The following is a 23,372-nucleotide window of genomic DNA, read 5'->3' as shown; positions in this document are numbered from 1 at the left end:
AGCTCAAATTAAGCAGTGGCTTAATTGACAAGCACAAGGACTGCTTAGATATTACCGCTGGTCTTGTCACCTGCATACTTAACTTGAACGTGCCCTCATAGCGTATTCAAGAAGATGCTTAATGGATTTTTCATGCAGTGCAGTGCCCATATGGAATAGTGTGTTTGGAAATTGGCTGCTTGGAGTGTGTGGGATTTATTAGACACATTCAGCAGTGTTTTATGGGAATTAGGGACCGGTCACAGCGGTCTGAAATTGAAAAGCCAAAAGGAAGATTGTTAAAGATGATGGCACACGATGAAAAAGACAGAGCACCACCAGCAATTAATGTCAGATGTTTTATAGTGTATATTCTCCCAGAGATCCGTTCGAGTTATCATGTGGCGTGAAACCAGTGGCAGGACCTCTGCCCAGGGTTACTTCAAATGACTTTAGATGAAGTTTGCGGTAATAAAGCTCTACAGGGCCAGCCATTACAGGCTAGCGCACCATGGATATTGCTCCAACCCGGGACGGATCTGTAAGACTTTAGAACTGAATGTTAGTTATATGTTAGGAAATGACTTGAGGTTGGCTATTAAGATTTTATGTAAGTGCATGATTTTTGTATTTATCTCTGGCAACATTTTACTTAAGGGATTTAGTCAAGATTTTCAGGACACAGTGTTTAAGAAACATGGGTAAAAATATACTAACGCTATTCTAAGCAATCTCTATTCTTTGTCTCTGTGAGTATACATTAGTGTAAAAAAAGTTTGGGTCAGTAATTTAAAAAAAAAGAGAGAGAAAATAATACTTTAATTCAGCAAGTTTGATAAAATTGATAAAAAGTCACAGTAAAGACATTTATAAACTAGCACATTGTTGATTTAAAAATCACCCTATTAGAATTTCTAAAGAATCATGTGACTACATAGAATTTTTTAAAATGAGTAATACCTCACAATATTACTGTTTTTACTGTATTTAATTAAGTGCAGCCTTTGTGAGCATACAAGACTTATTTCAAAAGCAAAAAAAGATCGTATTGATTCTAAAAAAAAAATGGTAGTTTATATCTATTAGTTATGCTTGCTCATACTTTGGCATTAAGCCTCCCACAACGTCCTAGTAACAAACTAAAAGCCGCTCTTAGCAGCTCCATAGGGTTAGGGTAAGGCGCAGTGCCTCACGTTAATGTCACCTGCAAAAGTCTAGTTTAAACGTAACATTTATACACAAGGGGAAGTTGAATGTTTATTTGCCTCTTTGATTCAAGCTAGGTCTTTTTCTCTCCTGCGATTGTTTGCACCCCTCCGTCGGCTTGATGCATGCAGAGATTAAATGATTTTGAAAATTGATATTTAGCACTCATCGCTAGTGCTATTTGTGTTGTGACCGCAGCTGTCTGTCCCCTCTGCGCTTTGCCAAATTAGGCCAAGCTGCCAGAGCTCCAGCCCTTTCCCTCTCCTGGAGGTCAGACAGTGACAGAGAATGAAGAGCTGGTCTGGATGCCTGGGGTCAACGACTGTGACCTGCTCATGTACCTGCGGGCAGCCAGGTAAGCCCAACCTTCACCCCACATTTCAGTCATGTAGTACAGTGTGTTGTTGTTAGCTTGGACTTCATCAATATTCTCCCTCTCGGGTTGTCAGGAGCATGGCAGCGTTTGCAGGGATGTGTGATGGGGGGTCAACAGAGGACGGCTGCCTCGCTGCCTCACGAGACGACACTACACTTAACGCATTAAACACTGTAAGTTGACGCACACTGTTTAAAATGTAACTGATCCTTACTCCTGATTTAAGGTTACAGATGCTCTTTTTACTAACATTAAAATTAGCATTGAGGAACATAAAACTAAACGTGGCAAAGGGAAAATCAGTGCACCTGGAGGTTTAATATGTTTTATAATGTAATAACTGCACATAATGTAATAGCTATTACATTATCAATGTAATAAAATGTTTATAATGTAATATTTTTGTCAATATGTAATAAAATCTTGAGCTCATAATGTAATACCGATTTTCCAGTGTAATAACGATTTTTCCCAAAGTAATAGGTTATTGCATGAGAAATTTATTACGAACAACCTGTAGCAACTTGATGCAATCACAGTTAATAAAGTAATACCAGCACATATGTATAAGTAAAACAATATTTACAATATAATAATTATCTTTCAGTGTAATACATTTGTGCACAAAATGTATTAATAGATTTATGTAAAAGTTAATATGAGGTGAATGGATGATAGGCGAACATTTGGATTTCCTGACCGACATGCTGTAATTAACACAAGGAACCACCATTAATGATCCGTCCCTGACATATTCCATGACTGCGAGTTCACACTGCCCGATTTTTGCTCAGATTGAGATTTTTCGAATTCGCAGACAAATGCCTGAAATCATAGGCAAATCGGTGCTCGTGCACATGAGTGCCAATTCACACAATGTGAATCAAAGAACCGATCAGAGAGAATTGCAGAGACACCGCTGATGCCCGTAAAATATTTGGCATGGACCTGTCAGCGATTCAAAATCCTGCTGTGAGAAATTTTCTAACTGAAAATTGCCTGAGAACTCCCGTTTGACACACGTGTGATCTCACATTTTCTTCTTGTAATTTCTCGCATGTTTGGTTGTGAAACGTAATTTGCGGACGGGACAAAGCTGTCAGCGATTTTTCGTCTTGTACAGTCATGCACTGTGTACAGTCAACCCCCCTGTCGGCGATCCATTGTGCAGTGTGAACACAGCAGCAACTTGAATACTACCCCAGATAGTCATGAAGTAGGATAATAGCAGTGATCCGACAAGTTTAAAAATCATGCTAGTTTGTGGTAAATTGTGCTAATTAGTTGGCTCTGCTGAACTCAGCATAGCCAACTAATAATATTTAGAAATTTTGGTCAACTAAGCCTCTTCTATTTGTAGAGTACAGGAACAAGGAATCTAAACATACAATGTTTTGTTACGTCACATTACCGCAAGAACTAAGAGCTTAAATACATGAGGGACATAATTTATAGAACTGAGAAAAGGTTTCAAACTAATTAAAATCCATGGAAACAAACAAGGAGCTAGAACTTGAAACTAAAACTAGAAAAATCACGCTAAAAACAATGAAACTAAACAGAACCAAAGCATAAACCTGACAGTTATATGATTATTTTTTAGAGATGCTTTTAAATTTTTCTAACTAAATACATAATAAAAATGAACTAAAGCCATTATTGGGTTATGCAATGCAATGAAAACTAAAGGGACACATTTATTAGAGGGAAAAATACTACATAAAATGTGCACACTCCTGAACTAATGCTTGGTTAAGGCACCCTTTGATTTTTATTACAACACTCTTTTTGTTTGGATAGGAGTCTATTAGCTTGGCACATCTTGACTTGGGAATATTTTTCCATTCATTGTAATGCCGAAAGGTGGAAGTTCTGTTCATTTTCACCTTTCATTTTCAGCAAGGTTCTGTGACAAAATCGACTGGTGCTGTAGATGGAGCTATTCATGACTCCTCACATCTTCACTAAATCTCCAGTCCCAGTTAAATAAAAGCAGCTCTAAAGCATGATGCTGCACCACCATGCTTCACCATGGGTATGCTGATGTGTGGTTATTTTTGTGCCAGACATTACTTTACAATTTTGGCCAAAAAGTTCAAGCTCTCAAAAGTTTAGCCGAGGTTGGGTTTTTTTTTTATCAGAAAAGGTTGCCGCCTTAAAGCACAAACGGATGGAGAATATGAGAGATAGTTGTCCCATATAGGGAGCAACCAGTACTTGCAACTCTTTTAATGTTGCTGTTACTCTTTGTCATCTCATCACTGTTGGAGGGAAAATGTTCTTGACATTGTCATTTTTGTGTCATACTCCACTTATTGATGACTGTTGTCACTGTATTCTATGCTATATCTAATGCCTTGGAATTGTATAGCCTCTAACTTTAGTAATACATTAAAAAATAAATAAATAAGATCCCTGCTTGCATTGTAAGCTTTTTGTGGCCCATGGCTCTTGTAGTAGCATCCAACCAATATGTCACAAAAATCTTACAAGATCAGCTGAAATTTATTTGCAGTTAATCAGTCACTTCAGGTGAATACAGCCGTGTACCAATACACACGAGTGCTGTTTTTTTTCAGTGGCATTGCAGGTTGTAATTTCACATTAAATGTTCTTAAGATTTTATTATATTTTAAATGATTATATCACTTTTTTACATCACAAAAGCAAACTTGCATATTGGGTGTATAGATAACTTGTAACTGTACATGATTGTAAGCTGTACTGTATTTTTCAGCATGCCCTCTGCTGTACATTCAGGCTTTTTGCTATAAATTGTATTAAAGTGTAGAAAAGTTTGCTTAACTTGCCCTCCATGCTGCCATTGGCTGAAGCCGATAATGTGATATATACACACACACACACCTCAATGCTATATTGGTACTGTGAGGTTTTTATTTACAACATTATGCGCAGTGTTGGTATTTAACACTGTTTGTTATTTAACCGCATATATACCTTTATGTATATAAGTAGTAGTAATAATAATATTATATTGAAATTTATTAATAGGATTAACCCCTTGAGATGTACCATCTCGTTTTCGAGGGGGTCCTAATGTGATAATTTGATAATTTAAATAACATGATAATTTGAAGAAAAAGGTACAAAATATTGTTGAAGATAACTGGGATAGTTATTAATAATAGTTGTGTCAGTAATCTGTTGGATTTTTGTAGGCAGGTTTAAGTCTGGAATTAGATTTGTTCTAATGTTCTGTAAATTAATACCAATGCTTTATATAATAATAATGATTGCATGAATATTTAAATCTGTTGCATTTTGCAGGTAGTTTAAGACTGGATTTAGATTTTTTTTTTAAATGTACTGTAGGAGTACAATGTATAATGTATACATTGGTATAATATATTAGTATAATGCTAATATTTTTAGTTTTAAAAGCTGTTACAATTATGATACTGCCATTTTTGTGAATATATAATAACTGCACATAATGTAATAAGTGGCATTGTTGTAATACAATATAATATGGGGCAGTGTTAACACTTAAAATATGTACTTAATTTGGTCCATGGTAAAACATGTTGATCTATTCAGTCACGATTTTTGTCATCTGGTCACTTTAAGAACCAGACATTAATAGCATTATGGATTTATCAGACTCATCAGTATTGATGACTTATTCTCTTCACAATAAAATGTTGATGATGGAGTGCTTTTTCAACCTCTCTGCTGCTTTATAAGTGATGATTCAGTCCGAGTACATTTTTGTTATTTAATTAATAGTACTTATTGTAATTTTTACTGTGGAGCTATTTAGGCAACACTAAGAGGAATTAAGTCACATTACTCAGTTAAGAACCATAAAATGTCATAATGTCAAAACCAAAAAAAGATCCAGGCAGTGGAGCGGTTTAACAGAGAGACCACACGTTTCAGGATGAGACGTTTTCTATATTACTAAGCTCTTGAGGAAAAAGTTTAAGTTTAAAGTTTAAAAGAGATTATTAAAGGGGTTCTGTTGCCCGATTTACTTGCCAGTTTCATTAATTGTTTGGTATATGTTCTTCACACATTTTCCTGACCTTTAAAAGTACCTTAAGTGTGAAATATCTGCCTGTATATCCCATCTTTATACAGTAGACTCTTCTGTGCATCCATCTCTTCTCAGTACAGCAGCTAAAACCCTATTTGTCGTGGCCAATTAAGCGCCCAGCACCAGAGAGACATGGTGAAGTAAGATGTCCCTAGCAGGCTTCATGCCTAATTGTCAAAAGATGGGGGAAAAAAATCCTTCTGCGTTTTCACTCAGATTTGTTCACCTTCTCAGCGGTGCACCACAGGCTGCTGCTCTCTGAACACAGACTCGCCTGGGGAAAGACACAGGCACCAGGGGCCATCAAAGCATGCTAGTAAATTGGCGTTGAAGAGCTCCTCAATGATGTCTGCGATTTGTAAGATGTCTGAACAAGAGGGGCGTAATTTATGGCTTCATTAATGCACAGGGGTCCCTGACAACTGAGCCTTTTGCAAAGCCAAATGTATCAGCCCCACACGGTCAAGATACCTGATCAAATAAAGAACATATAGCATGTGATGCTAAGGCCACCCATGTTGGACAACATGAGCCATTATCAAACCAATTCCTCTGTTTGTTTCCGCTATCCTTAAAAAAAGCATTCGACAAATGAACCTGACATGCAATAAACATGACATTTCCATTTTGACTGAGAAGTGGATAAGCCGAGAAATGATGTGAGCTGAGGTTCACCATTTCCTGACCTTTTTCCTCTCATCTGCAATTCCAATGTGCTTTCAGCGTGAACTGCCTGATGCCTCAGTCAGGTATCTGCTTGCCTTTAACAAGCTGCTTTGTTGTAGCTACATTAGTAATGATCGCTGATGTCGAATTGTGTATTTTGAACCAGCCAGCATCTCCAGTGGAGGTGCGGGAAAATTTAGTATGTCACTTCAACCAAATATTGTTCTGTATTCAGATATCTTTGTAAACAAACCTAATGTGTGAAACTTAAAGCCTTTAAATAGCGAGTGACATCATTTTGTGACAAAACACTCCATTGTTAACAGCTATTTTAATAAGCAGCTTGCCTTGCCTGAGTCATATTGCAGTATTTTTCAACATCATCTTTGAGGCGTGCATGGCTGCTTTTCTGGCAGTATTTTTTAGGTTATTTGAGTTCACGCTCATCTGCCTACTCAATACTTAATGGCTTTCAGATTTTCAGTCCAGCTGTCCAAACTATCTGACACATTTGTAGAGAGCTGATCACAATTACAGTGTTCAGGCTGTCCTTACACTGGGGGAAAAATGAGTCGATTGCTATCAGATGAGGCACTCTAACAATCAACTGCAAAGTAACTAACTAAAAGTAGCAACGCTACTAACTACTGTTTTGCAGTAGTGTGAAATAGTGTCACTTTTCTAGTAACTAGACTTTTTTGTCTGGGAAAATGGCATTTTTTTTAAACTAAGTTGAGTAGTTCATTAAATGCTGATGTTTGACAATAGTTAACTTAAATTAGGATGTTTTCTTGTTTATTCATTTGTTTTTTGACTCAAGTTAAGGTTAAATTAATGTAAATTGAAAACTACATTTAAGTGAACACTATAAAATAAGAAACACTAATTTCAACTTGTTTTAAAACACTAAATGTATTAAATAAAACTAGATAACAGTTTAACAATGAGAATTGAAAACTACATTAAACACTACTTAAATTGTGTTCTACTTTTATTTATTGCATTGTGTTATTAAACAAGTTAAATTAGTTTTTTTTTCTAATATTACTTTTTAGTATTTTTTGGGTTAAATGTTTTCTAGTTGTATTTTTTTTTCTCTAACTCGCATTAGGGTTAAATTGGGGTGTCTGCTAGTTGTTTTTTGTGGCAAAAATTGTATTAGCATTTAGTAATGACACATTTCCAAAATGGCTAACATGTAATTCTAATTTGTTCTGTCTTCTTTCACACAGCTTCATGAGAGCAGCTATGATGCAGGGAAAGCCCTACAGCGGTTGGTGAAGAAACCAGTGCCTAAGCTGATTGAGAAGTGCTGGTCCGAAGACGAAGTGGTGAGTGAATGAGTTAACTTTCTTCATTATGTGGAGAGGGAAGGCCGGATTTCGCTGCATTGCTGGCTCTTTGTCGTCCACTGAAAAGCACTCAGGATTCCAGCTCCTCCAGCAGAACAGGGCAGCTGCATCCTGTTTATGGCCTGTGGAATAAATCTTCCCTGTGAGGGAGAAGCAAAGGAGGGGGAAACAGTCTTGGTCAGCTTGTGTTAGAGATTTGATCCGAGTACCTGAAAACAATTTGTGCTTTGGACTTTATAGTATAAGGAAAAATGGTGGAAAGAGATCTGTGGTGTCGATAACAGCCTGCAAAGCGATTTAACATTTACCTTTAAACAGTCTCTAAAGGGTTTGACATGGGCATCGAGTGTTGAATCCAGGGTAAACCTTTTATTCATATAAACAAAAGATATAATGTATAACATTTTCATGGTCTGAACCCGGTGCCAAAACATTCATACTCGCATTCAAGCTCAGTGCGTTCCTAGTCATCATCAAAGAAATACAATTTCTTCTAAACGTACTTTCTGCAACACATTTATTAAAAAAGTGTCCTACATGTTTACTAGGTTCTTTCCAGCCCAACAGGCTTTAGTATGCCACAGCTATTTTTATTAAATCGATACTCGCGTGTTTGTGCGCGTGTGTGTATGTATATGTATGTGTGTATGTGCTATGTACATACACGTGTGTGTGTGTGTGTATATATATATATATATATATATATATATATATATATATATATAATATAAACATACATGTGTATGTATATGTATGTGTACATGTGCGTGTTTGCGCGTGTATGTACAAATATATATATATATATATATATATATATATATATATATATATATATATATATATATATATATATATATATATAGATATATATATATAGATATATATAAATATATACATACATACAAACATACACACAGGCACTCAACTAATAGCTACAAGGCTGAATTTTAAAAGTAGTGGTCGTGTAAATGGTGCCAGCAAGCCCATTAAAAAAGATCAATTAGCTGTGTGTATCGATTTGCATCGGCATGTTTAACTGAGTGTGGGCCTGTTTTTAATGTACGTGAGGAAGCGTTTGTGAAGCGAACTGTATAACAGTCTGTCTGAGATGAATAATAGAGATGCTGAATAAATACTACATGAGCGCAGGCCTCAATTACACCACTGTCGGTATTTTTCTCGGTGACATGCGCACACCCCGCATGAGAGTGTTTGGGGCAGGCAAGCTGCCCCCTCCTCCCTGTCTGTAACCCAGCCAGGCCATCGCTGCACTGTCAAGGACACCTCTCCCCCTGATCTGATTTCAAGTTGTGCTTTTGCAGCCCTGCAGCCTTGAGGGACAGGTGTAAATGTACCCCTGACCTTGGACGCTCGCACCAGCCCCGCTGCTCCTCATTTATTTATCATCCCTCGCTTCCCCTCTCTCTCTGCCTGCAGGTCCACGGCCTCATTATTCCTGCTCTTTTTCCATCGCTCCTTTTTGAAATGTGAATAAAAGTGACAGTGACTGTCTCAGAAATGACAGAATCATCCCCTCTTCAGGGTCACTTGTCACCCATCTCCCTCTGCCGCTCGATCCGGCCCTCAGAGCCTCTCTTCTCCTCGACTAGCCTGCAGCGCTTTCAGCAGCAGAGAGGAAGTGTGTGCCATTTTATTTATTTTCCCGTGCCACAGTTTATCGGGAGAATTCTTTTAGATCCCATGGTAATGCTATAAAATGGCATGTCATATGTAACACTCTTTAATCTTGTAAGCCGTTTTAGTAATGCAGTGTGAGAAATATTAGTCCCTGTGAGGTTTTTTTCCCCCTTTCTTTTTTTCGTATTTCCTCTGAGGTTGGCCTCAACTATTTAAATACGCTGAGTATAACTAAGAATAGCTAAGTGAATTGATCAAGGAACAGTAAAGATGTAAAAAGTTTTTCTAAACATTCAGCAGCACAACATTGATAAGAAATGTTTCTTGTTCTCCAAATCAGGATATTAGATTCATTTCTGGATAAATTCAATGAATGAGGCTGAAAATTCAGCGTTGTCATCACCAATTTTTTAAACTTTTTTAAATATGCTAAAATAGGAGTTGTTTTAAATAGTAATAATATTTCACAAGTTTGCTGTTTTTAATGTGTATTTTATCAGAAAAGAATGCATCCTTGGTGAACACTAAAAATAAAGACAACCACATAAAAACACTTTTTTTTTAATTAAGTATTGAATGGTAGTGTAGTTATTTCCCTAACATATAGGGTAGATAGTGTAAAACATTTTAATGTGGTCACACTTTGATCATACAGGTTAAGAATTATATTAAAATAATTTTTTTAAGTGAAATGTCCTTTTAAGAGAGGCTAGGTTTAAATATGCCTATGATTCCCAAAAAATCAGCTCAGGTGTTTTGAAACTGCCAGAATAAAGAGCACTGAGTGTTGTTTCAGGGTGTCTGATATGAACACACTAAGGTCTGCCATCTTCTGCTCTGCCCTGCTGTGTATTATCTCGGGCTTGTCACAAGTTGACAGATGACAGTGTCAAGCTCCCGATAGTTGAAATGCTGTGTGCGGCAGCGGGCAACCTGGAAAGATTGTAGCCCCCCAGTGGTGATCGAAGAAGCCTGCACATTTTCTCCAAACAAACACCTCCCCACTGCTTAATATTAATCTCACAGCACAATAAAGAGAGGTGAGTCTTTGGAGAAGGGAAGAGTACCCCCATTAAAGCTGACTGAGTTTTCCTGTGGGCCACCCACTTGGAAGGTTACATTAACCCACACATCACAATCCAAAAATTACTATACGAAACTGTACTAAAATGTCATTATTCCAGCTTTGAAATATACTTGTATGAATAAGTTTATACTGATAAATAAAAACATATAAATAAAATAATAAATATTAAAATAATAAAAATATAATGTAATATAAAAGTAAATTTTTTTTTAATCTAATTGCACGAGTTGTTTACCGTTTTTCAGTAAATTCAGTAAAGCAAAATATGCATATATAATATTATTATTATTATTATTATTATTAAAAATAACATTTATTATATAATTAGTAATACTATAAAACAATATATATAAACAGACCCAAAAGTTGACAACCATTGAGATAGCTGGACTATTTTAGTTGTGTGTGAAGTGAAATCACTAGTGCTCAGATTTAAAGACTTTATTGCCTTGAGACTTGCGTAGAAAGGAAGGGTGTGTTGAAGAATTTCCTGTCACCTTTGGTTTTACACAGTACACAAGAAAAGCTGCGGTTAAGCTAAATCTATGCATATTTATAGACTCAAGCGCTAAGCAAATGCTTAAGTAGCGGCAGCGGCGGCCTGATTTGGAAGCATTTCCAGGCATCTGCTCATATTAATAGGACGAGTATTACGGCTGGGCCTTTGATAGTTTTCCCTCCATGTCTCTCTTCTTTTCTATTGTGGTTTTGATGTTATATAAGGTTGAAATGGACAGGATGTGGGCTGGCTCTCATCTCTCTTTGTGGTCGCTTTGTGTGTGAAAATGCCATTCATTGCCATCATTGGCGTCAAGTCATATTTGTGCGTTGTGCTATCTATGACTGTAATTGTATACTCTGCTCATTCGTCTTCACCCATAACAGGTCAGCCTCAGCGAAAGGCCAAGCACACTGATTTCATAAGACCCCTGTGTGTTTTTGTCATTGAGCTAAATGTTAGGCATTCCTGGTATTTGAAGACTGCCAGTGTGTGTGTCTGTGTGTTTGTGTTGGACACACGTAGTGTGTTTTGTATGGAGTGTTCTGACACCATCTGTTTGTACATGCTTCAATGATCTTAACCAGTTTTACAGCTTTTAACAATTATGATTTAGGCAGGAAGTGCGCACGCATCACAATAGCCTTTTCAGCTGTATTCCCTTCTCCCCTCTCTCTTTTACAATAGAGCACTGTCGAGCAGCGAGAGAGAGAGAGGGAGAGAGAGGCAAAAAGCAGAGCCAGCGCACTGGAACAATTTTTGACAGAAAGAAGCCTGTTGTTTCGGCAGAGCGGGCGGCTGGTGACTCGGTAGCGTTCGCCTCCCCCTCTCCACCCCTCCTCCACTCTCCCCTCGCTCTCCGGCCCCTCCCGTTATCTGCCCTGTTGCCTAGCAACGGCGGGCCAGAGCAATCGTAGCAGAGGCAGAGCAATTCAGGGAGCAGATTGGTGGATGATTTATTAGTTGCGCTCAGAGTGCAGCGAGCCCAGGCAGCTGAAATGGAGCCTTAAAGTGGAGCCGACATGCAGTGAATGAGACAGCCACGCACGTAGACGCCTGCCTGCAATGCACTGTAAATATTACAGTAGTGGAAACATAATTAAGGTGACATAATCAGGCCGCTAACATGTGCCGCTCTGGCAGGTGTAATTGATTTTTGTCCTGCCGGTCAGGATCTGGGACCTCAGATAATGAATGCACACTCGGATCCCTTTAACGCTTAATGTGTTCAACAAAATGCACTAGTTCACACCTAAGACCTGTAGTCACCAGACTGGGGATTTATTAACACTTGAGACTACTTGATACTCATCAGCGTAAGATTACAACTGTTCTGGTTAAGGGGTGGTTGTTGCCCGTGGTCCCAGTGCAAAATGCTGGACCTGGTCCGGGTCTCCTGAGTGTAAACAAAGCTAACGAAACAGACTTTGTAGATTTTGAGTCTAATTTCTCTCCTTAATTTTTTTTAGCAGTTAACTTTTTTTTTTTTTTTTGGCTTGCTTAAATATTAAGCCCTTAATAACTTGGTACATGGAGAGTCTGACATGTCCTAACTCATAGTACTTCAGTCATGGGGCATTTAAAGATCATTTAATTTAGTTATAGGGGCATTTAAAGATCATCACACGCTCGTTTTGCACATTGCACCACCTGCTGGTTAATCATCCGCCTATTTACCACAGATGAAAAGTGCCTTCTGTGGTAGATTTTTTTTTTTTCTAATCCTTGCATATCTCGACCTGTTATGGTGGCCGTGGCAAGGGTAGGTCTACTTTAAAAAGCTTGTAGTTTTAATATGCAAGGTTAGGAATTTCATTATACTCAAACATTTAATTTATTGCAAGCTTTGAGGCATACATCTTGTAAAGAGAAACAAGTAATACTCCCTCCCTTCCTCATCACAGATTTTTCTTTTAAACGCCATGTGTAAACATTTCCTGGTTACATAACTAGTACGCATTTGAGAAGTTGGCTGAGAATGGCGGAGTAAATCCATGACTGGTTTTGCCAACATCTCGTATCGTTTAACCACGTCTGAAACCTCTACAAAGATTGCCATAGCTTTTTCTCATTAGATTTTGCTTTGTGAAACCATTCGGTTCCCTTGTAAAAGCCACCGTGAGGGGGTTGGTGTTTGAGTAATGAGAAGCGCAGACGTAGAGGTTATGTACATACGCGCGCACACAGTTAAAAAGAGCTCTCAGAACATGCATGTGACACAACTGCTGCGATCCGCCATGCATCGCATGACTCTGCTCCAGGTTTTCCATCCAGCCGCAGACCAGAGGCTCTCTAGCAGAAAGATCACATGTAAAGCCTTCCCCTTTGTAGTGGAGGAGCAGAGAGTGACAAGCTATCTCTTGCTCGTAAAAAAACGACGTACCTTCGTAGACTCTGTGGATTTGCACCTCAATTTTTTTACTGCCTATGAGTGGATGTAGAGATTTGGATCGTGTGCCGAGTGGACTTTTCACAGGCTTTCTGAACAGTTTGTTTGTTGAGGACCGTTGACTGAGATTACTGTGGAGCGGGGCTCGCCGCTGGAACAAGAAAGTAAATCTGCTGGTTGTCTGCTTCGCTGCTTATGAATGTTTCTGCCTCCGCTTTTTATGGCTCAGTCTGTGGCTCTTAAAGGAATAGAAAAGCATTCAAGCTATGCATTCTACTTTTATATTACAAGTCTCTGTAAACAGGTTTTATTTTTGGAGTTAGTCTTCAGTTAGTGTTGTAAAAGTTATTTTCTCATTGTTTTATTAGGTGAGTGTTTTATTTAATAACTGTACTTGCTTGTTTAAATTTTCAGTCATTTTTCACATTCATAAACCTAATTATTTTATCACTGTTAGCTTAAGTTCTGTTTGATTGCAGTAATGTTAGCAAATGGGTTTGTAATTCTAGTACTTTGCGCAGGACTCAGGTAGCTGTTTGAAGTGCGAGCGTGCAAATTGTAAGATCAGAGAGAAGTGTGTTGTGATTCGTCGCAACTTATTGAAGTTCAGTTTCAGCTTTGAACTTCAGTGTTGTGCGTCCCTCATATGCATATAACCTTACTGAACTTTTACTAAGATTCAGACGAGCTGCCATCGCGTTTCTACTCCGCTGTGGTTTAATCTCGGCTTCTATTCCTGCTTTTGTTGTCATTTCCCCTCATTTTTTTTTTCACTGTAGCAGAGCTGTGCTAGCACAAGCAGAGATTTTCAGATTAAGATCACAACATTGTTTTCTTCCCCTTCGGTTCACAATGTAATGTGTGTGTAGTGCTTCATGTCAGTTGTTTAAGGGGTGCTTAAAAATCTAATTTTAACTTTTTTTTTCTCATTTCTTTTCTCAACAGAAACGATTCATAAAGGGTTTAAGGCAGTACGGGAAGAACTTTTTTAGGATTCGGAAAGAATTGCTCCCCAACAAGGAGACGGTAAGTCATCTTTTTCCTATTGAATACATTTGTCATCGTTGGACACTAAAACAAGTTAACTCCTTTTTACTGTGGTTTCTCATATTTTAAAATCGAAGCTATGTCTTAGTGGTTTCGAAAACGGCGAAGTTAAGAAAATGATTGAAAGCCATAGTTTACACATGGACTTGGACGTGCATGAATATTAGATTTAACAGTGCATGTTAGGTGCTTAAACAGGGGCCCTGAGACATTTAGTCAAAACAGGAACATTGTTTAACAGACTGTTTATATAATAGTTACAGCTCAGTACAGCTACAAACTTATTTTAAGCACCAAGCGTTACTTGTTGAACTTCAGATTAAACTGTTACGAATATTATGAAATGCTAAGTAAGATGCATTTTAATTAAATTAAATTTAAATTTATTTTATTTTTATTATTAATATTTATTTGGGTCATGGCTGATCCAGTCTTACCATGTCTCACCAGTGCATGAGAAAAGTTTAGCATTGCTCTGTTTAGATCAATATGACATGAGTAGCTTGTTGATGAACATATTTATTATGATTTTTTTTCATGAAACGTTTACCATTAACTTGAACTGTAAATAAATTTGAAACACATTATAATACATTTTAAATACATTTATTCATTTTAATTTATAAATAAAAAATAATATTCTTATGTATTATTATTGTGCGTTACAAATAAAATGTATTATTATATCCTATAGTGTGTGTGTGTGTGTGTGTGTGTGTGTGTGTGTGTGTGTGTGTATGTATATATATATATATATATATATAATTCTTATAGCATGCTTAAGTACAGTATGATTTTATATCAAACATGTTTTTATCAATGAATTATCATGGTCAGCTGTTTGCTTTACTGGCCTTTTCTGGTCATGTCAGATAGACTGAAACACAAGCTCTGGCTAATAGGTCGGTTATCAAGTGCATGTTTTATGGGGTATTGACTTGGCTCAATGATTAGTCAATAAAGAGGATACCTGCTAGCAAGAGGGAAGCTGTGTAACGGCCTGTCACCCTTAAAGTACCACGGTCATTGATAGTTTTGCTTAACTCTTCATGCTGAACAGCACGTATTCCGCTGCCATTAATTAATATTTCATATGGGCCCATGTATGACCCTTTAGATAAAAGTAAAAAGAGTAAAAGAGTAGACTAAATAATAATTAACTCTGTGTGTGTACACTCCCTAATACCTGTTTGCCATTGGAGTGGTGCACTTTTGTGCTGAAATTTGTTAATTTTTATATTGACCTGCAATAAGAAAATAATAATTTAAGGCTTTAAGAATCCTGTTATCCTGCAAATTAACATTTTAATATCATCATTTTAGTATTAATCAGATATAAATTTTTCTTATTTCTTCATTTTCTGCTTTTCTTTTATCACTGGCAGTATTCAGAAGAAATAACATTTTGCAATTGTCTGCATCATGGAAATGTAACTTTTTGGCATCTAAAAACCTTTTTTTATGAACTTGTTAGCCCTGACAAAATGTTTTAAAATTTATTTAATATCCATTCCCGTTCAAATTGAGACATTTGTTCCATTTATGTCATTACGTACATGGATACAGAAACAAGCCAGCCTCTAAAAACCAGAACAAGAAGAGAGAATGATGGAAAAAGGAGACATGGAGGCACAACAGTCTTGCTCGAAGGGCAGGGTTGAGGGGTTAGTTCAATATACACTAAGAACAGTGAGTGTTCTCTAAAAAGCCCCACTTTGCTTAAGATTGAAGTCGCTTTTGTGCTGAAAGCCAGCTCTATGTGCAAGTGCCAGTCAATACCCTGCGGAAAGCTTGATTTATTTTCTCTACAATCCTTCTCCCTCTCTCCCATTGCTTTTCCCAAATCTCTTTCTTGTGTGACTTTGAGCATATTCTGAAACTCCTTCCTTCATCCATCCAAGATGAAAACCTTTCCTGCTACTCAAATGCTAGACTTTCTGGTGAAGACTCTTTCCTGTGAATTTCTTCCAGGTCATCTGGTCCAGGATTTGATATGACCGTAGCGTTTTTAAATGCCCAGGGCCGCAAAGGGTGATACAGTGCAGCTTTTCTGCCTCTCCCCATTTTCCCCTCAGCACTTATTAGCTGGGTTTCTCATAAAGAGCCGGTGCCAAGGCTAAGCACCCACTGCTGTGCAAACACACCAGGCCTGACTAGCTCTTTGGAATGCTTTTATATGAAGTCAAATAAAAGAGGAAGTTGGGGAAGTGGGTGTGTCGTCTTACTGTCTCTGCTCTTTTCGCTGCCTCCATTTCCTCCACTTGAAAGACAACGTCATGGAATTATTTGTGTTGTGGTGTAAGAAATGTTCCCAAACAAACCCGGCATGATGTGTCTACAGATCGCAGATAACACGGCTTTGCAGTTCTGCCCAGGTGCTGTCCCAGAATTTTTTTTTTGTATGTGATTAACACCTATTCATTTTGAATAATTTCTTACTAATGAAATCAGCAAACACTACAACAAACGTTTAAGATGCAAATTATCTAATTGGAAACAAACTTTTGCAGATTATTTGGGATTATTTATAACACATAAAATAAAAATTAAAAAGTGTTTTCCATTTTTTTATTTTTTATTTTTTTATTTATTTATATTGACAGCTTATTATTTAATGGCTTTTTGTCATATTAATTGGCACATTGGACTGTCCCTGGTAAATCAGAAATGTTGGTATGATTACACATCTTTGTGACAAATCTGTGCTTAAACCTTTTGGAAATCTGCCCCTGGCTTTTAAATACTAAGTAGACCCTTGTTTAAGAGGGTGCAGACTAACTGGTAACACTCCAAAGCTTGATTAAAGAATAAAACACCTGCAAGAATAAAAAACATTAGGTTGTACAAGATGTATGGGGGACATTTTCCATCATGTTGGAAAAACAGCCATACCATAAAGCAGTCATGGCATAATCCAGCTGCATTGCTGGCATTGCAGAAGATCCAGTTGTGTAAGGAGGCAGCCCTGGCCCTCCGGGCCCTGTAATTTTCAAGCTAAGATGGCCAAGATGATAGAACTGTTCTCGGCACAACCTTGTAGCAGATGTTTGCCCTGGTGCGATCTGTATAAATGTCAAATTGAATTCATTGCAAAGATGTTAGCCCTGCAGCCAGTGCCCTGGAGAGGCGCTTGTGTGATTAGAGGTATTCAGGGTTGGGCACTAATTAAAGTGGCTAAAACTGGCGGCCTGCTCGATCGCCAGCAGCTGTCCAGTTGTGATAAAATTGTCTGCTTGTTTTGGTAAATGTTGTTTATGGAAATGTTTTTGGCCATTTTTATATGGTTCAGACTTCCTCTTGATAAGCTATACAAATAAATTATAATTCTTTGTTTAGTGTGTATAAAACGTGTGCATGCATAGCCTGTGTGTTGTTTGCTGTCTGGCTTTCTGAACAAAGCTCTGGCTGTAAAACTTGATCTTTTGGATTAAAGAGATCGACCCCCATCAAAAAGTCTTGCTGTGCCGTACTTTTGCCTCTATTGGCTAAAAGCGCTTAAAGCAGGGAAACACAACTGCTGATTCCTCTGCTTGTGCCTCGTTGACCTGCAAGCGCACGGCTTATTCTTTCTTTTCCAACAGAAAGCGGCTGCGCAGCAGGGATTCGCTGTCTATTTAACACCCTTTTACACCTCACTCTATCAGCCAAGGCCATTGTAGTGCACATTTTTTTCCTCTCGCTTTTGCCTGATTTAACCACAAGGTTGGCAGTCGTGTTTGAATGAACCTGTTTTTGCAGTGTGCTACATTGTTGACTTTGGAGCAAGGTTACAGTAATAGACGTCTCCTCTCAATGTGATTTCTCTTCTCAGACAGTATAACAGTGGCATTTATTTTGACTGTCAATATGGATTGCCTAGATTGGTAGCAAAAAGTTGGTGGCAAGCATAATTTTTTTTGCAAGCTATCAAATGAAATCTTAGTGGTAACTGTAAACATACTCTGTAGTAACTTTTTCTTAAAATTAGAGAGCTTTTGCAGATATTTTTTCTATACACATGTACAAGAGCCTGATTAAAATGGCAATATAAAAAAAAGAACTAGTGAATCACCAAAATGCAAGAATGATTGTGCATTAATTTAGTGTAAGTGGCGATCGATAGTGGATAATGTATAATGAACTGACGATAACCTATTGACGCACGAGCAGCCTCACTAGGAGAAATCACAACACAGAGAAATTGCGGTAAACATTCAAAATGTGCAGTTTTTATATTTATAACATATACAGTTAAACATCATCACACAAGAGTGCTGTTTTCCCGAATACCCGTAAACAATTACTTAACGTTCACTTGCATTAACATTCACTTAAAGAAACTTGCATTTTAGATGCAATATTGAGTGTTTTTTTTTCTATTTCAGCAGCAAAAATCACAGCATCTCACAGCAACAAGTGTCACTGAACGATTTAGCCTTTGAATTAATCGTTTGAATGACCGACTCAAAGACTCACTCATTAAGACGGTCACCCTGCTGGGGTTTTCATGTTTAAACATACTTGCCAACATTTCTTATTTGTCTATTCAAAACTACAAATCTCAAAACATTATTTAATGCAGTTGTAATTTTTCAGTGTAAATTATTTAATTTGATTGGTAACAGCCTGTATAGTCTAATTTTAATTTAATGTATTGATCAAATTTAACAATATAAAATGAAATCTGACACATAGCCTATATTTAATAAGATTAGGGGGGGAAATGCCCTTTAAAAAAGTTAAAAATATCACACATGCTTATTTATTTTATATTTATATATGTCAAAGCTGATTGAACACTGGTGAGAATAAATTATATTTACAACACACACCCATGCAAACACACAAAAAAAAATGTATCAATTTTTTTTCCGGGCAAGCAAATATTTTACTCGGACAAGTGAATGAACGATTTAGCAGATGAACATGCTTAATGTCAAGCCCTGATGTGTATAAAAAAAATACAGGGCTTGCAAAATTTTCAAATCCCTGGGAGCCCTTCCGGCAGGCGGTTTTCAGATTTTGGTAGTCCGAAATGAATTTAACTACAGCCGAATAAAGATATTTTGTATGTAGAAAACTGAATAGGAGTCGAAACATCATTCAAAACCTTTTTCAAAATCACTTATATAAACAATGGTATAGAAAAGAATCAAATTACAATCATCAGTGCAAATGGATTTTGTTCTACATTTGGTTCTACCTGAACTTAAACTTCTATGAATTTCTGTCTTGACCTGTCTTTTTTTGCCTGTGTAGAACTTAAACACCAACTTCAATCTACGTGCCTCTTAACATTTAACACACAAATTTTGTCTTGATTTGTTTTCCCTAAAGAGACGGTCGTTTTGAAAATGAAAGTGTGAAAGTGATTCGCGTTCATTGCATTTTAAAGTGAAATGAGTTCTGTCTCTTTAATAAAATCAACATATTAATTACATATCTCTCATCCAACCTCAATTAATTACAATTATTATTTGGTCCGCCAGACCCGCAGATATACCCTCGATCCACTCGAGAAACGCACTCAACTATATAGGTACAAGAATACATCGGCTAATCTTTACTGCGGACAAATCAGCATGATCAAAAACATCCATGATCTTATTTTTTCTTCAGATAACAAGTCAAGAGAGTCAACAACACAAAGGAATTTTATTCCCAATTTGAAATGGCCCATCTGGTATAGTGTTGTCACGATACCAAATTTTTAACTTCGATACGATACCAGACTAAAATACCTCGATACCGATACTAAATCGATACCACTGTAAAAAACAAACAAAAAACAGATAATATGAATATGACAACAGAACTTATTATTCATTGTTTACATTTTTTTACTAAACATTCTCTTGGCCAGCATGTTCCTGCCAGGTTTTTGACCATTCCCTTCTGTTATTACTATAATAACTGCATGCCAGTGTGAAGATCTTTACAGAGATCATCATTATCAATCATGTTATCATTCACTAACCTTTCACTTCTGAACAGGTTGGATGACCAAAATCTTATCTTATGATAAAAAAAATTTTTATGTAATCTTATAATTATAATATAGATTTTTAACTGTATCTGTTTTTAAAAATAAGCAAAAAAAATGCAAATTACAAACAATATGACAAAAACAGTGCTTTATTTTTCAGCTTCATTAGGTCTATTTAACAGTAGCAAGTCAAGAAAGAAATTAAATAATCAAATATAAAACTGCTTACTTAGTCTTCACTCTATAATTTAACTATACACTGATTCTTAATAAATATATTTTAGTTATTTAGCCAAGCATGTGGTGGTTTTCTATTTTTCATTGTTTGCCTAACATCAATCACAGAATATTAGGTCTGGCTTAAAACCTGCACTGATCTAATTACCTCAGCTTTAGGCTACACGTTCACTAAAGACATAACCGACTGTGTTTACCTCAATACTCGCCAGACCATGAATGTTTGATCATTCAAACCCAAATAATAATCCGCGAACTAACTGAATGGCGATCGCATGTTTGTTGTCTGAAAGGCATGTGTGCGCGCTTCAGGTCAGAGTCCAATAGCGCGAGCACGTCCCACGCCGCGCTTTTTCTTCTCATGCGCGCATATTTCTGTTGCTTTCTCTGTCATGCGCTGCGCATATTTAACTCTTCTACTACTTCCAATGTTTAGTGAACATTGGAAGTAGTGCTCTGCACACACGTCCTGACACATGCTGTCACACATCCACGCACATTAAGAAATACAGCTCATATTAGCGCTGTCCTCCTTAAAGTACCGGTACTAATAAAAGTCCATATGGTACCGTTTGTAATAGCAGGGTATCGCAATACTTTTCTAGTACCGGTATATCATGCAACACTAATCTGGTAGGGCCGTGATACATTTTGTTTGCCTGGCTGGAAGATACCATATATATGTATATGTATTTATTTGCAGTTAATTTTGAAATTGAAAATTATATTAATAGTTGCAGTGCACGAAATATTTGTAATTATTATAAATTCATGTATGTATACACATTTAAAAAAAAAGTTTCATAAATAAAATGTCTATTTTAAAAGTACAGTGCCAAACTTGTCAAACTTTTAACTTTCTTTTTGTGACAGAGGCTTGAATTTGTCATTACCTTTGCATATCTCACCCTCCTGCATGTACATGGGCACTGTCATGAGCCAACTCAACCAATTAATGTTTACAGCTGCGCATCCCCTGTCTGTACCTAGTGACCAAATGTTCTTGTATCAAAAACATTAACCAAGCAAATGCTTTTGAGGTTTCCTTCAGGCTGGCTTGATTGTCTATTGCTATCTTCCATTTTTTTCTCCCCCCTCACTGCCCTCTCTTGCATTCTCTGCTGCTTTCCTTCCTCTGTATTTGTCAGCTACAGACTTAACCATTTGGCTCACTGTCAAAGCAGGGGCCTTTTGTGGCTTCGTCACAAATCTGCCAGGAAAAACAGAAACCATCTGTTCAAGTCCAGGCCTGAGTGCGGATGAGTGTATGAATACAGGAGTTTAGGCCTCACACCCGTCCTACACACAGACGCACACATGACCAGAATGTCCAGCTACGTTTTTTCCCGAAAGGTCCGCTGCAATGAGAAGGAAAAAAAGTGTAATCTGTTGGAAATTACAGTCTATGCACACATGCTCCCACATCGTCGGTTTCTCGAGGTGAAATCAGAGTGAAAAAGCGTTTCTCTGTGCCATGATAGGAGGTAAGCCCCTTCCTTGTCAGATAATCCACCCTCCAGAAAAATTCTGCAGATGGAAGCATTCTGAAATGTCTCATAATTCCAAGCTTACGTTGTCAGTATCTCTCGCTCCCTGGCACACACTCTTCTCTTCTGCTCAGAGATTCAGGGCTAATGGAAGAAATTCCGCATACACAAAAAGCTTTACGCATTTACCCTGGCTCTATCTATTCGGGAAAATATATGTATTTTAGTTTGAGTATTTCTGCCATATTTTCAACAAATAATATTACAAATTACAAATCCTCAAAAAGTCCCTTCAAGGAAATCTTCCAATGGTGTTTGGAAGGAGGTTGTTTCAGCTTCTTTACCATCATCCTGCACTGAGGAATAGCAGAAATAAAACGACTAGGTCAAATTTAAGTAGCCTACAACAGTGACAGGGTTTTCATAGTTATAAAGGCAATATTATCATAATTTGTATCATTACACCTGCAAGAGTTAGAAAAACAGAACACATTTAGATAAGTATGCTATAATCAACAAATTAAGGGGAAAAAAAATATATGCACACATTCAGAGAAAGAGATGGTAAAATAAATACAACACCAGTCAGTGTGGTTTGGCCTATTATGTTTTACATGCCGACGGAGGTGACTGAAGTCTCTCACTGTGGTGATTATTAGTCTTCAGAAAGTCAAAATGGTTTTAAACAGCAGGGATGCTATGGTTTTAGCATCCCTGCTGTTTAAAACGTGTATCGCGATTTGTTTAGCATCTCAACCAACTTGAATTGCCACACATTTATAGCGATTTTCAACCGGCTCAGAGTGAACCGTTGCATGCCTATTAAAAAGGCTACAGATCCTTAACTATTTCCCTGCCTAACACAGAATTCTGTTTGTGTGAAAACGCTTCCCCGCCAAACACAGAATTTACAGTGTTTTCACTGTTATACGGCAAGGGGCACTATTATGCATCTTCTGAATGAGTTCAGATTCTCCTTATCAAAACACAGGTGAAGAAGACTCAGAAGCGAGCGATCTAAAACGAGTAATGTTAAATAACGTGATTAACCGTTTTTGTCAAAATAATAAAAGTCAATGGGTTCTAAACAATGTGCACAATGACTTAAAATGTACGAGAGGGAGGGAAATCATTTTTTGCGCATCTCTTGACATTTTATTATTAGTAGTTGTTTGCCTTTTTTCCTTACCATAATGTTTTGCGCATTCATGTGCAAAAATAAAGCAAACAAGGACATGCTTAAATTTGACATTTCGACGCTCTCTACAGATAGCTGAGAGAAATCTCACTTTTGCTTCCAACAAACCTACCTTGACACACAAGTCCTGGCTTTGTTATTCGAGCTGTCAGTCTTAGCACTTGACACTGACTCAGTATGTGCATCCGG

The 23,372-nt window shown here is 37.3% G+C and overlaps 1 protein-coding gene across 6 annotated transcripts in view; it reads left to right on the top strand.

Annotated features, from left to right (window-relative positions):
• Positions 1-23,372, top strand: part of rerea (arginine-glutamic acid dipeptide (RE) repeats a) — a 190,101-nt gene that overhangs the window by 153,348 nt on the left and 13,381 nt on the right. For all 6 annotated transcript variants that reach the window (XM_067446263.1, XM_067446262.1, XM_067446259.1 and 3 more), the window contains 4 exons: positions 1,416-1,540; positions 1,635-1,734; positions 7,517-7,615; positions 14,195-14,275. In XM_067446263.1, the coding sequence (XP_067302364.1) occupies positions 1,416-1,540; positions 1,635-1,734; positions 7,517-7,615; positions 14,195-14,275 (405 nt within the window). The remainder of the gene's footprint in view (positions 1-1,415; positions 1,541-1,634; positions 1,735-7,516; positions 7,616-14,194; positions 14,276-23,372) is intronic.

The sequence above is a fragment of the Pseudorasbora parva genome, chromosome 6 (genome assembly GCF_024679245.1).
Source record: "Pseudorasbora parva isolate DD20220531a chromosome 6, ASM2467924v1, whole genome shotgun sequence".
Taxonomy (NCBI): Eukaryota; Metazoa; Chordata; class Actinopteri; order Cypriniformes; family Gobionidae; genus Pseudorasbora; species Pseudorasbora parva.
The sequence above is the reverse complement of the archived record's forward strand: the minus strand, read 5'-3'. Positions and strand labels throughout refer to the sequence as shown.